Source organism: Anguilla rostrata, chromosome 13, assembly GCF_018555375.3.
Source record: "Anguilla rostrata isolate EN2019 chromosome 13, ASM1855537v3, whole genome shotgun sequence".
NCBI classification, from domain to species: Eukaryota; Metazoa; Chordata; class Actinopteri; order Anguilliformes; family Anguillidae; genus Anguilla; species Anguilla rostrata.
Window position 1 is genome coordinate 5,206,536 of NC_057945.1, and position 15,057 is coordinate 5,221,592.

Consider the following 15,057-nt stretch of genomic DNA (forward strand, 5'->3'; position numbering starts at 1 on the left):
TGAGCTCAGAGACTGCAGGACAGAGCAGAGGGGTGTGGCTGTGCGCTCACTGGTACTCTGCTCCTTCCAGCACCAGTACCTGGCCGAGGCCTTGCAGTGGAGAGCCAGCTCAGACCCAGACCACGTCCTGTTCGTGCTTCTCAATGCGAAGGTACAACACACACACACACACACACACACACACGCACACACACACACATACTCATACATACGCACACATACACACACACACACACACGCACACACACACATACTCATACATACGCACACACACACACACACACACACACACACATACAGACAAACGTACACACACAAACACAAACACACATGCGCATACTCATACACACACACACACACACACGTGCATGCTCAGTTACTCCCACAGTTAATGCAGTTAAGCAGGAAGAAGTGTGTTTGCTGCAGTGATGTGTTTCTCTGTCTGTGGGGTGTTAGGGTGTGGCCGTGAGCACTGCCTCCTGTGTGCAGCTGCACAAGCGGGCGGAGAAGATCGCCTCTGCCCTGATGGAGAAGGGCAGCATCAACACCGGAGACAACGTGGTGCTTCTGTACCCTCCTGGTGAGTCACACACACACACGCACACACACACATACACATACACACACACGCACACGTGTACACACACGTACACGTGGGCACACGTACACACACACACATATACGCGGGTACACACACACACACACGCATGTACAAATACAATGGGGCTCAACAAGGCTAAAGTCAGTCTCACAGAAACTGTGCTCTGGTCCCCTTGGGGTCTCATACTGGCTGATCAGACAGACATTGGCCTCTTGGGGTCTCATACTGGCTGATCAGACAGACATTGGCCTCTTGGGGTCTCATACTGGCTGATCAGACAGACATTGGCCTCTTGGGGTCTCATACTGGCTGATCAGACGCACATTGGCCTCTTGGGGTCTCATACTGGCTGATCAGGCAGACATTGGCCTCTTGGGGTCTCATACTGGCTGATCAGGCAGACATTGGCCTCTTGGGGTCTCATACTGGCTGATCAGGCAGACATTGACCTCTTGGGGTTTCATACTGGCTGATCAGACAGACATTGGCCTTTTGCGTTGCGTGTAATGTGCTCTCTTCTCTGCAGGTATTGACCTGATCGCCTCCTTCTACGGGTGCCTCTACGCCGGCTGCGTCCCTGCCACCGTTCGACCCCCCCACCCGCAAAACCTGGCGGCCACCCTGCCCACTGTCCGCATGATCATCGACGTGAGTCTGTGTGTGGATCACGAGTGACCGAGCGAGAGAATGTCAGTAAGCGTGTGTTGGGGTTACCTGTGGGAGAGCGTGTGTGGGGTTACCTGTGGGAGAGCGTGTGTGGAGTTACCTGTAGGACAGCGTGTGTGGAGTTACCTGTAGGACAGCGTGTGTGGAGTTACCTGTGGGAAAGTATGTGTTGGGGTTATCTGTGGGAGACCGTGTGTGGTATTACCTGTGGGAGAGCGTGTGTGGTATACCTGTGGGAGAGCGTGTGGTATTACCTGTGGGAGAGCGTGTGTGGTATTACCTATAGGAGAGCGTGTGTGGTATTACCTGTGGGAGAGCGTGTGTTGGGGTTACCTGTAGGAGAGCGTGTGTGGTATTACCTATGGGAGAGCGTGTGTGGTATTACCTGTGGGAGAGCGTGTGTTGGGGTTACCTGTAGGAGATCGTGTGTGGAGTTACCTGTGGGAGAGCGTGTGTGGTATTACCTGTGGGAGAGCGTGTTTGTGAGTGTGCATAAGCGTGTATGTAAAGTGAGCTCCATAATGTTTAGGACTAAGACATATTTAGGGGGCCAGGCACCAAGGGTGTGTAGCACCCCTATTTTCTATGGATTATTATTCTTCCTCTTATTTTTCTTCCACTTCTTGCTAAATTTTCATCCCTTTCCCATGTTCAAAAACTCACAAAACTTGGCAGGCATGTCCAGTATGGCTGACAGTTTATTATGCATGACATCCATGCCACTGACCACTAGGTGGTGCTGTTGCAACATTTAAAAAAGTTATTGTGGCCATCTTGTTTCACTTACATGCATTTCTTCCACGTGTACCTCCTCATCCTGAACAAATTTGCTCGAATTACCCATAAAGTCCGCCATATTGGAATTTCCGCCATGTTGCATTTTCTTCTAAAATAAACTTTTTCATCCTTCTCCTACATTGTTTGTCAGATTCTTACCATATTCAGCAAGTGGTGCTACAGCACAACTTCAAAATTGGAATTTTCAAATAATTGTTACAGTTGCACCCTTACATTGAATACAGACCAAAGTTGGTATGGGTGGTACTTGGATTAGGTTTGCAGTCCATGCCAAAGTGCCCCCAATACTCTACAGCTCACCCTTGGTGCTTGGTCCCTGACATCTGGGGACTGTGCTCTACAGTTTTAGATTTGTAATCAAACCATGTGGTTAAAGTTCCCATTCTCAGTTTTTAATCAAGGGTATTTTTATACTCTTTGGTTTCACCATATAAAAAATACACAGCTTTTTATACATGGCAACCCCCATTTCAGAGAACCATAAATGCTTGAAATTACGTATTAATGTTAAGTCATTTAAATGAAAGTAGTCATGTTTAGTCTGGAATCAAGAGTAGATACTGAAAGCTCTTTTATACCTGCACTGAAGAAGCAATTGAACACTCCTGACAGATCAGTAACCCCTGTGAACACCTGCCATTTGTCCTGAACATTATGATGCCCTAAAACGGAGGGTTGTGTATTAAAAGTGCTGTAATTATTACATGATGAAACTAAAATGTCTGAAAATACGCTTTAATGAAAGCTGAGAATGTGAACTTTAACCACATGTGAATTGTTTGATTGTAAATCTAAAATTAGCAGCACAGTACCAAATTTGTCCCGAACCTTATGGAGCTGACTGTACAAGATGTGCATTCGTGTGCATCTGGATAACCTGTGAGTGTGTTAATGTGACTGTGTGTGTGTGAGAGAGAGTGTGTGTGTGTGTGTGTGTGTGTGTGAGAGAGAGAGTTTGCGTGTGTGTGTGCACGTGTGTGTGTATTACCTGTTTGTGTATGTGTGTGTGTGTGTTGTGTGTGTGTGTGCGTATGTGAGAGTGTGTGTGTGTGTGTGTGTATGTGTGTGTGTATTACCTGTTTGTGTGTGTTTGTGTGTGTGTGTGTGTGTATGTGTGTGTGTGTTGTGTGTGTGTGCGTGCGCGTGTGTGTGTGTGTATGTGTGTGTGTGTTGTGTGTGTGTGTTTTTAATCTCCTCCCTCTCTTTTCTCAGGTGAGCAAAGCAGCCTGTATTCTCACCACACAGTCCCTGGTGAGGATCCTCAGGTCGAAGGAAGCAGCGGCCTCAGTCAACATAAAGACCTGGCCCACCATCATAGACACAGGTAGAGTCCGACCCTCACACACACACGCACACACACACATACACACACACACACGCACACACACACTGTTCATCTCTCACCATCATAGACACAGGTAGAATCTGACCTTCACACACACACACACACACACACACACACACACACTGTTCCTCTCTCACCATCATAGACACAGGTAGAGTCTGACCCTCACACACACACACACACACTGTTCCTCTCTCACCATCATAGACACAGGTAGAGTCTGGCCCTCACACACACACACACACACACACACACACACACACAGGTAATGCACACACACACACACACACACACACTGTTCCTCTCTCACCATCATAGACACAGGTAGAGTCTGACCCTCACACACACACACACACACAAACCGGTAATGCACACACACACACACACACACACACACACACACACACACACACACACACATACACAAACCGGTAATGCACACACACACACACACACTGTTCATCTCTCACCATCATAGACACAGGTAACATCTGACCCTCTCTCACACACACACACACACACACACACACACACTGTTCCTCTCTCACCATGGAATCACACCTGACCCGCCTGGTCCCCCCTCAGATGACCTCCCAAGAAGACGTCCCCCTCAGCTCTACAAGCCGCCCACCGCTGAGATGTTGGCCTACCTGGACTTCAGCGTGTCCACCACAGGGATGCTGACCGGTGTTAAGGTAGCTGTTGTTAGCTGGCTTTGGATGTAAACGTTAACTAGCATGCTAGCGTTATTCCTGAATTTTGTACACTCTGCTAAGCTAGCTGGCACTGGCACTGCCAATAACTGCCTAAAATAACGTAAGATCGGGGTTCGGAAGGTACAGTGTACAGTGTATGCAATATTTCACACAATACCGCATTTTATTTCTCAATGGAGAAAAGGACGGTGGCATTGCAAAAGCACAGTAAATGGTTTTGTTCGGCATGTTGTTGGTTGTATGAATTGTCTTCACCCCTGTGTAGGGTTTTGGAAGTGCTCTGCTAAGGTATACAGGAAACAGGCATGATTCTGCTACAGCTCTACACACGACAACTGCCGCCATTACATATAATCAAAGAAATAAACCAATTCAATTCTGCCGAGTGTCTAATAAAACTTTTCATCGATATTTGGCCACGCTTTCCTAGAGGCAGTAGTGAAAGAGGCAAAGATGGCCGCCTTTTGTTTCTCTATGGAGAAAAAGAACCCCAGTGTTGCAGAAGCCTGGCCGATGGATTTGTCCAGCGGGCTGTCGGTTGTGTGAGTGTTTGGGGGCTTTTGGAAGCGTGACTCACTGGGGGGGGGCGGGGTACGCAGGTGTCCCACGCGGCCGTCAGCGCCCTCTGCCGCTCCATCAAGCTGCAGTGCGAGCTGTACTCCACCCGCCAAGTCGCCATCTGCCTGGACCCCTACTGCGGCCTGGGCTTCGTCATGTGGTGCCTCTGCAGGTAAACCCGGGACGGTGTGGCCAGTGTGGGAGAGTGTGTGTGTGTGTGTGTGTGTGTGTAGTGTGTGTGTGTGTGTGTGTGTGTGTGTAATCTGGTGTGTCTCTCTGCAGTGTGTGTGTGTGTGTGTGTGTGTGTGTGTGTAATCTGGTGTGTGTGTGTGTGTGTGTGTGTGTAACCTGGTGTGTCTCTCTGCAGTGTGTACTCAGGGCACCAGTCCATCCTGATCCCTCCTTTGGAGCTGGAGAGTGCCCTGCCTCTGTGGCTGAGCACGCTCAGTCAGTACCGCATCAGAGACACCTTCTGCTCCTACTCTGTGATGGAGCTCTGCACCAAGGGCCTGGGCACCCAAACCGAAACGCTGAAGGTGTGCTCCCCCACTCACTCACACGCAAGCATGTACACGCAATCACTTACGCACATAATCACACACATATATACACGCAATCACATACGTACATAATCACACTCATATATATACACAATCACACATAAACATCATAACACACATATATACACGCGATCACATACGCACATAATTACACTCATATATACACAATCACATATACACATAATCACACACATATATACACGCAATCACATACGCACATAATCACATATATACACAATCACACATAAACATCATAACATGCATACACACAGTCACACGTACACATAATCTCACACACACACAATCACACGTACAATTACTTCTGTCTCACTCTCTTTCTCCTTCTCTCCCTCCCTCCCCCCTCGCTCTTTTTCCCTCTACCTCCTTCTCCCTCTCTCTCTCTCCCCTCCCTCTCTCTCTCTCTCCCCTCCCTCTCCCTCCTCCCTCCCCCTCCCCCTCCCCCTCTCCCTCCCTCCCCCCTCGCTCTTTTTCCCTCTACCTCCTTCTCCCTCTCCCCTCTCTCCTCCCTCTCTCTCTCTCTCCCCTCCCTCTCCCTCCTCCCTCCCCCTCCCCCTCCCCCTCTCCCTCCCTCTCCAGGCTCGGGGTCTGAATCTGAGCTGTGTGCGCAGCTGTGTGGTGATCGCAGAGGAGCGCCCCCGTCTGGCGCTCACGCAGTCCTTCTCCAAACTCTTCAAAGACCTGGGCCTGTCCCCCCGGGCCGTCAGCACCGCCTTCGGGTCCCGGGTCAACCTGGCCATCGGCCTGCAGGTGCGTGTCCCGCCCCACGCCCGTATGACATCACCACGTCCGTCTGACATCATCACGCCCGTATGACATCACCACGCCCGTCTGACATCATCGTGCCCGTATGACATCATCACCACCCCCGTCTGACATCACCACGGTCGTATGACATCAGCACACAGCGGTCAGAGCACCGGACTCAGGCCCGTTTTACATCTTTCTGTCCGTTTGTCTGTCCGTCAGGGCACCGCTGGGCCGGATCCTTCCATCGTCTACGTGGACATGAAGTCGCTCCGCCATGACAGGTGAGGCTGGGTTGGCCTCCTGTGTCTTTACTGAACGAGGGACGTGTTGGGGGGACGGAGGGCGGCAGGACTGACAGGACGGTGTGTCTTTACTGAACGAGGGACGTGTTGGGGGGACGGAGGGCGGCAGGACTGACGGGACGGTGTGTCTGTACTGAACGAGGGACGTGTTGGGGGGACGGAGGTCAGCAGGACTGACGGGACGGTGTGTCTCTACTGAACGAGGGACGTGTTGGGGGGACGGAGGACGGCAGGACTGACGGGACGGTGTGTCTGTACTGAACGAGGGACGTGTTGGGGGGACGGAGGTCAGCAGGACTGACGGGACAGTGTGTCTCTACTGAACGAGGGACGTGTTGGGGGGACGGAGGGCGGCAGGACTGACGGGACGGTGTGTCTGTACTGAACGAGGGACGTGTTGGGGGGACGGAGGGCGGCAGGACTGACGGGACGGCGTGTCTTTTTCTTTTCAGGGTGCGCTTGGTGGAGCGGGGAGCCCCCCAGAGTCTTCCCCTCATGGAGTCCGGCACGGTAAGTCTGCCACGCCCTTCGGACCGCCGAATTCCTGCCGCCCCGGATGTTTTATCGCCCTTTACGCCCAAGCGTGTTACCGAATACCTCGTTCGGCTCTCCGTTCTCACGAGCGCGGTGCTTTTGAAGAACGCCTAACTCGCGTAAACGTGCGGGCGAACGTGACGTTTCCTGACCGCACTTCGTATCGCGGTCTCAAGCGTGACAGGACGTTCCGGGTGCCACTGATTAGTTTGGAGGTTCGGGGCCTTGGACCGAACCTGCAGACTTTGTTACGGTGTGGTAATGAGGGCATTGATCATGCCTTGATGAACGTATGCTTTTTCCTGCAGTGACTGATGATTTAGGTTATGTTAGCATTGGCTAATTGGGGGGGTCCGTGCGCATGCTAGCGCATTTGTTTCCGCCCTTGCCGTAGATGGTGGAGCGCTGAACGAAAGGCTGTTCAGCCGCTGTCCTGAAGCCACAACCTGCTGTTATCAGGGTGTCAAAATGTCATTTGAAGAGATAATGAGGTCAATCACATTAATCACCACAGCTGAAGGCATTTTCTGTGTGAAACTGTAACTGAAATAACTGTTATTTTTTTTAGAAAATGATCAGGGCTAGGTTGACTGCGGAGCTTCTTGTTTATGCTTTGTTCTCAAGTGAACCTCTTGTGTTGCACGTGTGCAGTAGCTAAAGAGCCTGTTTTTGTACCTGCATTGGAGAGAGTAGAGAGATTTTATGACTGTTTTTCTGTAAAAATGTCTGTATTGCTCTGCAGAGCACTGGAGTATATGTTGTATGTATCAGTTTACAGTATAATGTCCAAAACTGCTCCAAGTTAAGATATTTTTTGTTGTTGTTGTGATGACCAGCCCAAATACACTAAGAAGTCAAACTCTACCTGGAAGCCAAGTATTTGTGTTTTCCCTCCAATTTTAAGATGTATGTGCTGCTCCTACATGTTGTGTGTGCAGGAACTTCTGAGGTTAGGCTTTCCAAGAATCTAACTTTCCAATGAGAGGCAGGTGGGTTGCATAGTGTACAAGTCTCGAGTCATCTAGGTCATGTCAAGTCATGAACCATGTATCCTCAAGTCTAAGTTGCCTCCTGTTCTGTACCCATGGCCCCTCTGTGCTCATCGTTTGCATGTAAGTCACAGTTATTATGGTAATAATTTTCATAATAATCTATAATTATGTATCTCCCTTTCTGTGTAGATCCTCCCTGGAGTGCGAGTGATCATTGTGAACCCAGAGACTCGGGGCCCACTTGGGGACTCCCATCTCGGGGAGGTAAGGGGAGGGGGGGGAGCATTTGTGGATTTCGGCGGCGATTGGTATTTATCGGGAGTTACGTTTGGACCGAAAATAATCCACAGCTCCGCTTAATAAGTGCTGTTGTGCCTGGTTCTCTCCTCAATGCCACCCCAGATCTGGGTGAACAGCCCCCACAGCGCCAGCGGCTACTACACCATCTACGGCGAGGAGAGCCTGCAGGCCGACCACTTCAACACCAAGCTGAGCTTCGGCGACCCCCACACCCTGTGGGCCCGGACCGGCTACCTGGGCTTCGTCAAGCGGACCGAGCTGCTGGACGCCAGCGGAGGTCAGAGGTTCGGGGGGGGCTGGGAGGGGGCTGTGCCTAACGAAGAGGTGGTGGTGGGGATGGGAGGAAACAAGACCAGGTCAAAACCTAGTATATGGCTGGACCTAACACACTTCGTCCGGCCGACCAATGGTGTAACTTCATAATTCGGCCAACCAATGGTGTAACTTCATAACTCGGCCGACCAATGGTGTAACTTCATCGCTCAGTCAGTCAGTCACAGACATTCGCGTTTGTAGGGCGGGGCAGGAAAAGGCTGGGGCAGTTTGGATGGAAAGACTTTGTTCCAGAGATGGAGACTCTGGAAGAAAATGTGGCGAGGAATGTGGCTTGGAAGACATTTAAATATTGCCGTGAAGGAAATATTTCTCTCTCTCTCACGTTCTCTCTCATCACCCCTGCCGCTTTGCTTCCTCCTTCCCTTCCTCCCCCCTCCATCCGTTTCCAGATCGCCATGACGCCCTGTTTGTGGTGGGCTCCCTGGACGAGACTCTGGAGCTGAGAGGGCTGCGCTACCACCCCATCGACATCGAGACGTCGGTGTCCCGCGCACACCGCAGCATCGGGGAGAGGTGTGTGTGTGTGTGTGTGTGGGTGTGCGTGTGTGTGTGTGTGTGTGTGTGCGTGTGTGTATGCGTGTGTGTGGTGTGTGTGTGTGTGTGTTTGTGCGTGTGTGTGTGCATGCGTGTGTGTGTGTGTGTATGCGTGTGTGTGTGGCGTGTGTGTGCCAGCCTTACACCGTTTCCTCCATCTTTCTCCCAGCGCTGTCTTCACCTGGACCAACCTGCTGGTGGTGGTGTCCGAGCTGTGCGGGTCGGAGCAGGACGCCCTGGACCTGGTGCCCCTGGTGACCAACGTGGTCCTGGAGGAGCACCACCTCATCGTGGGCGTGGTGGTGGTGGTGGACCCCGGGGTGATCCCCATCAACTCCAGGGGGGAGAAGCAGAGGATGCACCTGAGAGACTCCTTCCTGGCCGATCAGCTGGACCCTATTTACGTGGCGTACAACATGTGAGGGCCGCGGGACACGCCTCGCCCGGCGGTTCTGAGCGTTCAGGCCACACGGTGGGAGGGGGCTGAATTTTGGGAGGCTCAACGACAGCGGCCTTTTCTTTGCCAGTGTGTACAGTGCGGAGAGGAGACGTCGGACCGGCTTTTTGCTAAACTTGCACGTAAAAACTCAAAGTTCTTCCACCAGCCTCTCAGTCCATCGGTGGATGGTCGTAAAGGGGCAGACACCTCCCACGCTGCTCGTGTCCAGTGTCTGGCCCCTCCCCCGTCTCCTCCCCCTCCCCTTAGCATTCCTCTTTCCTGCTTTCTTTGCACCTGTGGATTAGCCACACCCCAAGGCATGCGCTCTTCCATGATTTTGATCATCTGCCTGTTGGAGTGAGATTTACCCACTGCAAAGGGGAGGGGGAAGAGGGCAGCGGGAGTGAGATTTACCCGCTGCAGAGGGGAGGGGGAAGAGGGCAGCGGGAGTGAGATTTACCCGCTGCAGAGGGGAGGGGGAAGAGGGCAGCGGGAGTGAGATTTACCCGCTGTGGAGGGGAGGGGGAAGAGGGCAGCGGGAGTGAGATTTACCCGCCGCAGAGGGGAGGGGGAAGAGGGCAGCGGGAGTGAGATTTACCCGCTGTGGAGGGGAGGGGGAAGAGGGCAGCGGGAGTGAGATTTACCCGCTGCGGAGGGGAGGGGGAAGAGGGCCGTGGGTAGCCTTCCATGGTCTTATTGTCTGACACCATTAAGGGAGAGATTTTCTGTTGGGATAAACATGTCCTATACAGCATGTCCCACTGCATAACTTCTTTTTCCCCTGATCATTCCTCCCTTTTTGCCCTCCATACTCATCCTTGTTGGCTCCCGTTGAACCACCCTCTGTAGTTTCATGGAGTTTCACATTCCCGGCTTTCCCAAGGTTGTTTTTAAAACGGTCATTTTGTGGAGCCATGTTACCAAGAAAAAGCCATGTGCAGTCCAGTCACTTTCACTACTGTCTCAGTCCATTTGAGAAGGGTCTTAAGAGAGCCCGCCCAATGTTACAAGCTTTGTCTCGATTCCAGTGATTAGCCTAATGTCATGCTTTTTTCTCGTCAGACCAGCAAGCTCTGCGATAGGCGCTCAGAGCAGCTGTAATCCAGTCTTATTCTTTAATGGGATAGGCTTGAAAATGTTGAACTATGGGAACACACAGAAATCAGGTCATCGATTCAAAGGTGCGTCATTTCCCACGGCAAAAAAAAACAAGCATGTGTGTATTTCTTTACTGTAGTCTGGAGTGAGGAAGCAGTGTTGACCTGTCATTCCTTTCCGATGACCAATATTCGGTTTAACGTAGACGTATGAACTTGTGCGCTTGCCTCTTGAAAAGCTGTGGAATTGTTTCACTGGCAAGTTCGGTGTCGCATGCTTCGCCGAATGCTGCAGTTGAGCTTACTGTATTTTTATGTTTCGTTGTGCTGTTTTAAGAAAAGGAAAAAGCGTATTTGAGTATGTTCTTTTGGCCCACTGGCCTGATTTTAACTGAACCGTAGCAGAAATAGGAAGGGGCTGTAGAAGATGTCCGTGATCATCCAGAGAGGCTGTAGTCCACACGAAAGCAGTGCTGTGCTCATCAGGAGAACCAGGAAGGTGAAAAGGACCGGACTCTTCGGTTTAACCAGAGCGCTGTGATACCAGTGCAGGGCTTCACATTGGAACCAACCTCACCTGGAAACATCACTGCGGGTCTTCGAGGAGCTCCACCTTATTGTGGAGGTGGTGGTGACGACTCCCCAAACCTCACCTGGAAACGTCACTGCGGGTTTTCGTGGAGCACCACCTTATTGTGGAGGTGGTGGTGACCCCTGAGGGGAGAGCAAAGATGCTTCTTCTCTTGGACTTTTCCTTGGTGAGTCAGCTAGACTCCATTTCTGGAGATTTTATTCAGGAGTTCAGGTTTTTGGATGCCGGGTGTGAAATCGTTACATGGATCAGCTTCAACACGTTGGTGCCAGCCTGTCATGGCACTGTTTTTAACTGGAAGATTACCCATACTCCCTTGCAGTCAAAATGTTTGGGGTTTACTGAGGGTTTTACTTTTCCTCATTTTATTTCAATGGCACTATTTTCTTTTTATTTATGTGACTATAGTTCTCTGGAACGCAGAAAACTTAATTTGCATCCAAATGCACTGTAGGCTCTACAAAAGGAGGACAACACACATTCCCAACTGTACTGTAGCTGCTCGTAAACTTTACTAATTCATTAGGCTGATTTTTTACTAATTTTGTGTGATACCTTTGCACCAATTATTTCTTCCGGACATTCTGTGAGGAGGATGTAAAAATACCAAAATGATGTTACGCACTAACCCAACTGAAGCCTGACCTCCACGGCTTATGTCCTAGTGAAAGAACACAACAAAAGATACAGGCTATACCACTTTACATTGGACCAGCATAGCGAGGTCCGCCATTATTTCCAAATGCACTTACCTTTGCATATTATATAACAGTACCAAATAGTCAGGCTTTACAAAAAAATGTCTGCAAGTTGTAGATGTTAGAGCCTTCTAACTGAAAAACCCTTATCCACCTGTCCTTTAAAAGTAAAGGAAAGGCATATTTTAAAAAGAGACATTTTAAGGAAATGAATCACAATGTAGTCAATCCCTGAGTGTATTTTTAATGTACTATTTGTAACATAAGGGCACGTGCCAGTCCTCCCTCCTTTCACAATGAACTGCACCTCGGTTTTATTGAGATTACTGTAAAATTCTAACTTGTAGGTTTTTAAACTGTATGTTTCTGTTGTAAAAAAAAAAAGAAGAAGTAATAATTGTTAATATATTATAAATTGAAATATTTTAATAAAACTGAACCTAAATGTCTGTTTTTCCCCAAATGTGACATATAAAATAAGCGTCCTTCTATCTGTGTCTCTGCCGGACTGCAGGGAAATCATTTCAGGTGCTATTATATGTACAGTAGAGCCTCAACAATATGAATCCTGTTGGCAGTGGGGTTTTTCCCAGATCTCTCAAAGGTTTTTCATTTGGAAATTCAAAATGAAAATGTTGCAAACTAGAAGCTAATGTCATAAGAAATGTGGCCGGTGTGTGTCCAACAGAGAAACGAAAGGCTCTTGAACTCAAGTAAAGCTAAGACTTTTCTGTGTACAAGGCTTTTTATAAAGGCCCTTGAGTTTGGCCTCGGGACATAAAATGGATGGGCATGTGCACTCAAGCACTTGCGTACTCGTAAGACAACACAGTCCCCCGGGGGGTGGGGGCACGTTTAGTTTCATCGTTTATGTTTACACGGCAGCTCCAGCAGTCCCTTGTTTCATGGGTAGTTTCTGGAGTCCTTGCTCCACAGCCTGTGGCTATTCCAGCAGCAGTCGTGTCTTTAAAGTGGTGCTGTTTCAAACATCGTTGGCCTCATTATGGATAAAAACCCAATCTATATATATATATATATATTCTTTTTTTTGCCACCACAGATGGAAGTAATTGAAATGCTCCCTAAATAAGTCATTTCGATTGGTCTACCGAACCCCCACCCCTCGCCCCAAGAGGGAACGAGCACTCAAGTACTGTACTGAAATAAAATTAACCCCCAAGTATCTGAGCAAATGCCCATCCCTAATAAAATGTGATGCATTTGTATGTATGTTCACATTTTTTTTCAACAGTTTTCTTGTATTCATACCAGCAAAACTGAAACTTTCAATGAAAAAAAAAATGATTATGCAAATATTTGAGTATATTTACAGATATTTTGAAACACTAACTGTATAGGAGTACACTATATGTATAGGTGTGTGTGTATGTGTATGTGTGTATATATATGTAAATATATATATGCATACATAAATATAAGTATATATGTCCACTTACAATGTTAGAAATATTTTGAGAATATTTGAATTTACACAGATTTTGAAAGACAAAATGTGTGTGTATACATACATATATACATGTCCACATAAGAGGATTGTTGTAAAGAAAGTATAGAGAGTATGAGGTATGGTGATGGAAATGTATTTTTCAGTATGAATATATGTTTACTATGGGCAGAGTTTTGGACAAATCATTCTATTCTGTTTAATTAATATAAATTTAATTAAAATGTTGATGAGAAAATACTGGGTGCTCTGTGGAACAAACCAATTAAAAAGTATAAGGTGCTTTTTTAACCAGAGGAAAATCTAAAGACTAAAGCAAAAAACAAATAGAAAATACAAAGCTCAGTGATAAAAACCTAGAAAAATATGAATGATACAAGTTACTTCCCAGGTGTCCAAGGCACCATTTTGTGAAAAAAGAGTAAAGTGTAAATGTTTCCAATAAATTCCTTTTTTTTACGTCATTGTGTGAGCCTCTGTAAATTCATTTTTCATTTTTTCATTCATTTTTTAAAATTATTTGGCTAAAGATGCTAATCTAAATAACATTGTGATAATGTATGTATGTGAATTGTATGTGAATTTCATCATTTTGAACATGGAAGTTGAAAAGGATTCCCAACCTTATATCATATAGAGTATATTCCAAAAACTGTATATCTAATATGTGCTGAAATACTGTCTACAGGAGATGGTAGTGATACTGTCATGCATTGCCTTACAAAGTGTTTTTTGTTTGACCGGTCCAGTAATCATTGCCTTCTCTAAGCAAGTGTACATCAAACCACAGAGGTTGCATTACTTTAATTTGACGCACTCATCCAGAGCAACTTTCAAAGCTGTGCACATCAAGCGGGTTCAATATTCTGTATTTATAAGAGTCGCAGTACCTACAAGAAAGGAGAGATGCTAAAATTCCCTCAACTAGTACCAGTGTAAGAAAGAGAGCTAGAAATATCTGCCACCATTGATACTGTAATCAGTCATATATATATATATAGTGAGGTCCATAATGTTTGGTACAAATACATGTTTTTTCTTGATTTCACTCTTTATTTCTACCTCATGATTTTAGGTTTGTTATCTCCAAAACAAATCCCATGTGGGTAAAGTGCACATTCTCAGCTTTTTTTGTCCTCAGTATTTTTTATACACTTTGGTTTCACCATGTAGAAATTACAGCACATTACGCTTTATGCATATGTACAATGTTACACCATAACATCCCCACCACAATGTTTGCCCCCTGGGTGCTTTGGATCTTGGGCAGTACCTACAGGCTTCCACACTTTGCTCTTGCCATTGTTCTGACACAAGTGATTCTTGGTCTCATCTGTCCACAAGTCCATTTTACACAACTCCGCAGACTCTTGGGTACTTCTTAGCAGACTGTAACTTAGCCATCCTGTTTTTGCAGCTAGCTAGTGGTTTTCCTTTTGCAGTGCAGCCACTGCTGTTCAGTCCCTGAAGTCTACTGCATACAGTAGTCACACCTGCCTCCTGAAGAGCGTCAGTGCTAAAAACATTAAGATTTTTTCTTCTTTACGGTGGGAATTCTTCAGTCAGCAACTGTAGGGGTATTCCTTGGCCTTTCAGACCATTTGCAATTACTCAGCTCACCAGTGCTCTCTTTTTAATGATGTTCCAGACATTTGATTCTGGTTAGCCTAAGTTGTGGCCTATGTCTCTTACTGTTTTTTCCCCCCCATATTTCTCAGATTCATAATGGCTTCATTGACTTTCACTGGCACAACTT

At 47.7% G+C, this 15,057-nt stretch overlaps 1 protein-coding gene across 1 annotated transcript in view; it reads left to right on the forward strand.

Annotated features, from left to right (window-relative positions):
• LOC135238299 (disco-interacting protein 2 homolog B-A) overlaps window positions 1-13,760 on the forward strand; it is an 81,351-nt gene extending 67,591 nt beyond the window's left edge. The window contains exons 25-38 of the mRNA XM_064306079.1: window positions 71-151; window positions 457-580; window positions 1,128-1,249; window positions 3,278-3,389; window positions 3,996-4,105; window positions 4,726-4,856; window positions 5,052-5,220; window positions 5,842-6,012; window positions 6,232-6,293; window positions 6,767-6,824; window positions 8,030-8,104; window positions 8,243-8,417; window positions 8,866-8,989; window positions 9,180-13,760. Coding sequence (XP_064162149.1) covers window positions 71-151; window positions 457-580; window positions 1,128-1,249; window positions 3,278-3,389; window positions 3,996-4,105; window positions 4,726-4,856; window positions 5,052-5,220; window positions 5,842-6,012; window positions 6,232-6,293; window positions 6,767-6,824; window positions 8,030-8,104; window positions 8,243-8,417; window positions 8,866-8,989; window positions 9,180-9,432 — 1,767 coding nt within the window. The 3' untranslated portion in view covers window positions 9,433-13,760. The remainder of the gene's footprint in view (window positions 1-70; window positions 152-456; window positions 581-1,127; window positions 1,250-3,277; window positions 3,390-3,995; window positions 4,106-4,725; window positions 4,857-5,051; window positions 5,221-5,841; window positions 6,013-6,231; window positions 6,294-6,766; window positions 6,825-8,029; window positions 8,105-8,242; window positions 8,418-8,865; window positions 8,990-9,179) is intronic.
• The last annotated feature ends 1,297 nt before the right edge of the window (window positions 13,761-15,057 follow it).